The 3,655-nt window shown below is 44.4% G+C and overlaps 1 protein-coding gene across 2 annotated transcripts in view; it reads right to left on the bottom strand.

The window, feature by feature from the left end:
• NPPA (natriuretic peptide A) overlaps window positions 1–3,379 on the bottom strand; it is a 7,130-nt gene extending 3,751 nt beyond the window's left edge. Inside the window, exons 1-3 of one of the 2 annotated variants that reach the window (XR_658089.2) lie at window positions 3,169–3,349; window positions 1,302–1,587; window positions 884–1,036 (exon numbers count right to left, since the gene is read on the bottom strand). Coding sequence is in view for 1 of the 2 variants with exons in the window: in XM_009289611.2 (XP_009287886.1) it covers window positions 1,020–1,036; window positions 1,302–1,587; window positions 3,169–3,288 (423 nt within the window). In the remaining variant the exon portion in view is untranslated. Of the gene's footprint in view, window positions 1–686; window positions 1,037–1,301; window positions 1,588–3,168 lie in introns of those variants that run through there. The other variant, XM_009289611.2, reaches the window with a different exon arrangement.
• Between the last annotated feature and the right edge of the window lie 276 nt (window positions 3,380–3,655).

Genomic DNA, 3,655 nt, shown 5'->3' with positions numbered 1-3,655 from the left:
TGTTGTGCGGTCTTACATCCCTGTGGGGGGGGGGGGGGGGGAGGGAGAATGTGGTTTGGGCCAAATTCAGATCATGGGTGTGAAATCTAGCTACAAAGTCTTAAATGAAACCTTTATCAGACTTGCAGTGTTCCCATCAGCCATGTTCAGAACAACTTTATGAGGGGCCATTCCCAGAAAGTGATGTTATGTACAAGCTGCTTTGTAATTGGAGTGATCCCACCTGCCCTCACATGAGAAATACCATGATAGGATTCAAGCCCGTTGAGGATCCATCAAGAAACACTGGGGATCAGCACCTCAGCCACATGCAGAGTGAGACAAGACACAGTTAATGATGTATCTTTCTGTTGATGCTCGTAACCTTTATTTGGTCAGTGCTAGAAAGCATATACAATGAATTCCCTTTCCTCCCTCTGGTTATCTTGAAACTCGTGGAGTGTTATGATTTTTCTTATTTCTTTTCATGTAAATTTTGCTTACGAGGGATTTGTGGCAGTTCCCTTGACTGAATAACCTATACCAGCAAAAGGACTCTCTTGTTACTGAAACCCTGTCTATAAGAGGACTCACGTTGGTCTCTCAATGTTGAGCAAGCTTTTCTTTCCTGCTAATCTGTTATAATTTCTTAGTGCAGAGGGAGAAACTCTAGTGAAAAACTCATTTTCGTTTCTACCAAGTTCATACTTTCTCTGTCTTGTGTAAATGAGATCCAGCCTTGTGGGTACCAGAGTACCAATAAAGCATGGCCTTTTGACTTTAGGAAAATACAAGAAATTTTAATGCAACAGACAGGAGAGAGGTCCAGCATAGATGTCTAATGTGTTAGTTTTATTTAAAGATGGTCTCTTGGTGCTAGAGTAAGAAATGTTCTTTAAAAAACATCAAATAAATAAATAAATAAATAAATAAAAATAGGAATCACTTTCTGTTGAAGAGCTTAGAAAGCATCCGGCTTTCATCTTGGGAGGAACGGGTACTGTAAAGCATTCTTCAGAGTAGGGTATAGGGAGGTTGTCCTAATTCTTCCTGGAACCTGCAAGCCAAACATGAAATAGATGTTACTAGAATCTGTTTCTCTCTCAGTATCTGTCACCATTGCCATCGGTGCTTTTACCCACCAAATCAATATACAGGGGGTTTCTTTTGAAAAACCAATACTAGCTTAAATATTATGCTAAAATGAATTCCTTTCTCAAACTGTGTCTTATTAAAGACTTAAATGAGAACCTGCTCCTCCCTTGTTGCATGACACAGATGCAGTCTGTTCTATTTGGTGAAATGGCTTAGGTGGGACTCACCATTGCAACCCATTCCACTCAGGGAGCCGATTCTATCAATTCTCCTCCCGAAGCAGCCAGAATCTCTCATCATCCTGGGCATCTGCAGCCCCCTCAGTCTCTTGAGGAAGGGGTCCCTGTAGGACAGAGGGTTGCTGGGTGCTAGCCTGGGTTCAGCCTTCTGGTCATCACTGTCATCTATGAGCTCTGGTGGGACCTCCTCCTGGGTTTTGGGTTCTTGCAGGTCAGGATTGGACTCCAGGGCTTCAATCATTGCAAACTTATCCTCCAGTCTCTCCAGCAGAGCCTACAAGAGAAGGATTAATTTCATGAAACTCCTAGTTTTGTGGTCATTTGCTAGCTCTTCTAGTCATCCAATTATGCATCCATCAATGGTTCCATAGCCAGCCCTAGGGAGACTGTCAGGCTGGATCCCAGGGTTGCTGGTGGTACTTGAGCTCTGTCCTCTGCAGTAAATCCCTGTTCACATTAATTCCACCTATGGGTAGCTCTAGCTGAGAGCTGATCGAAGCTGCTTGCCACCAAAGTGTATCTTACTGGCAAGGTTAGAAGAGCTCTTGGCAGAGAAAAAAAGCAAGGTCTGAGTTGCACAGACACTACTCAACCCACCAATGGTACACAATCCCAAAGCACCTCTGAATCCATAGTCCACTCCCATGTTCTCAGAAGTTGCCTAGAATGCTGCTTGCCAGCAGTTGGCTTTCTCTTCTTTTTTTTTGGCTAAGACCATCTGCTTGCTTGTCACCCCTGGCTATTTCAGTGGACATCACTTGGAGAAGCTCTTGGTGTTTTCACCAGGAGTTACAGGATTGCTGCTCCTTAAAGTAACATGCATCTCCCTGAAAATACCCGTATGCTAAATTTATGTCTGCTATGTGACTTCTTCCTGGGTACTACTCTCTATAATTTTTAAAGCTTTGTGTAACAGGGATCAGATAACCTCCACAAGGGCAGCTCAACCAATTGGAGGAATCTAATTGTCCATCTCTAGAAGTAGAATGGAGAGGAGTGAGCCTTATGGTTTGCTTGACAGTGAATGCATTTGGAAGCCACTCTTCTCGGCTAGCTGCTGGAAGCAGCCTAGAGGCATGGGGCAGTTTTAGCTTTGGCTGACACTGTCCTCATCATCTTAGGGAGTTTGTTCTCAGGGTCTGATGCTGTGAGAAGCTGGTCACTGGTACCAGTCCAAGGAAAGGTTTGAGCTTTCAGTCTTCATCTTGCAAGACTGAGTCTTAAGCTTGTATTGTGCTGCAACAATGGATGCTTTCTATCATTCATTAAAATATGCACCTGGTAATTTCATAGCTCTAGAAGCTTTTCTGGATGAGTCACACTAAATGATCATACTATTCCTCTAGCAACTTTTCTAAAAGTTTGACTTTGGGTGCTCCACTTCACCTCCTCATCTCCCATCCACATGCAGCCAGTTCTCTTAAATCCACAAAGCTAGAGCCGTATGGCTGTCCTGCTTCACTGTTCCTGCCATTTAGTGGCATAAACAGGAGCCCACCTGAAAGTTTTCTATTTGTTCTTATAGAGCTACTGTGATGATTTTTTTTCCCCTCTCTGGGACTTTGCTCCCAGGAAGGTGGATCTTTAAGAGAAAAAGAACCAAAAACCCAAAGCAGACATCCCACAACATCAGAATTTTGTTTCCCACTGCTACCCAGGAGCTCAAGTGAACCCAGCATTGGAGGATATTGCTCTATAGAGCTTCTTTGAACCTCTGTGAAGAACTGAGACTTTATCCCCTGGCATGCGATCGCTCATGTGGCTATCTGATCATGCAAAAGAAAGGCAAAAACACCACCTCACACTCTGCTAAGCACCCCAAAAGTTTAACCTTGCAAAAGGAGAGAGTCCTCACCTCCATGCTGGCCAGTTCTTTGGCAGGGCTGAGGCTGTAGATAGGGTTGGCTCTGCTGGACTGGAGTTGGATGAGCAGCAGCAAGAGGAAGCCACAGGAAAATGAGCCTTTAGTGTCCATGGCGCTGGGTTCGTTGGGAATAGGGAAGTTCAAGCTGTTTCTTCTGAGATGTCTCTTCAGGTCTCTCTCTTCCTTGTCCTATCCTCTCGCTTCCGAAGCTTGTCTTTTATACTCTTTGGGTGTGATCTCTGCTTCCTAGGTTATCAGTGGATTTATCTGGGGCACATTCCAGTCCCACTGCAGGCACGCAGCTCTGTCAAGGGAAGATTCCCTTTATTAGCTGTCATTAGGCAGCAGCTGCTGTTGCTGAGGAATGTATGTCACAAGTCAGTGATTTCATGTCACTCCCCCTCCTCTTGATACCAGGCGCTGTGATTACATAGTCCAGTTGGAAATTCTTAGCAATTTTCTTTCAAGAGACCCCTAT

The sequence above is a fragment of the Aptenodytes forsteri genome, unplaced genomic scaffold, assembly GCF_000699145.1.
Source record: "Aptenodytes forsteri isolate BGI_AS27 unplaced genomic scaffold, ASM69914v1 Scaffold61, whole genome shotgun sequence".
NCBI lineage: Eukaryota > Metazoa > Chordata > Aves > Sphenisciformes > Spheniscidae > Aptenodytes > Aptenodytes forsteri.
The sequence above is the reverse complement of the archived record's forward strand: the minus strand, read 5'-3'. Positions and strand labels throughout refer to the sequence as shown.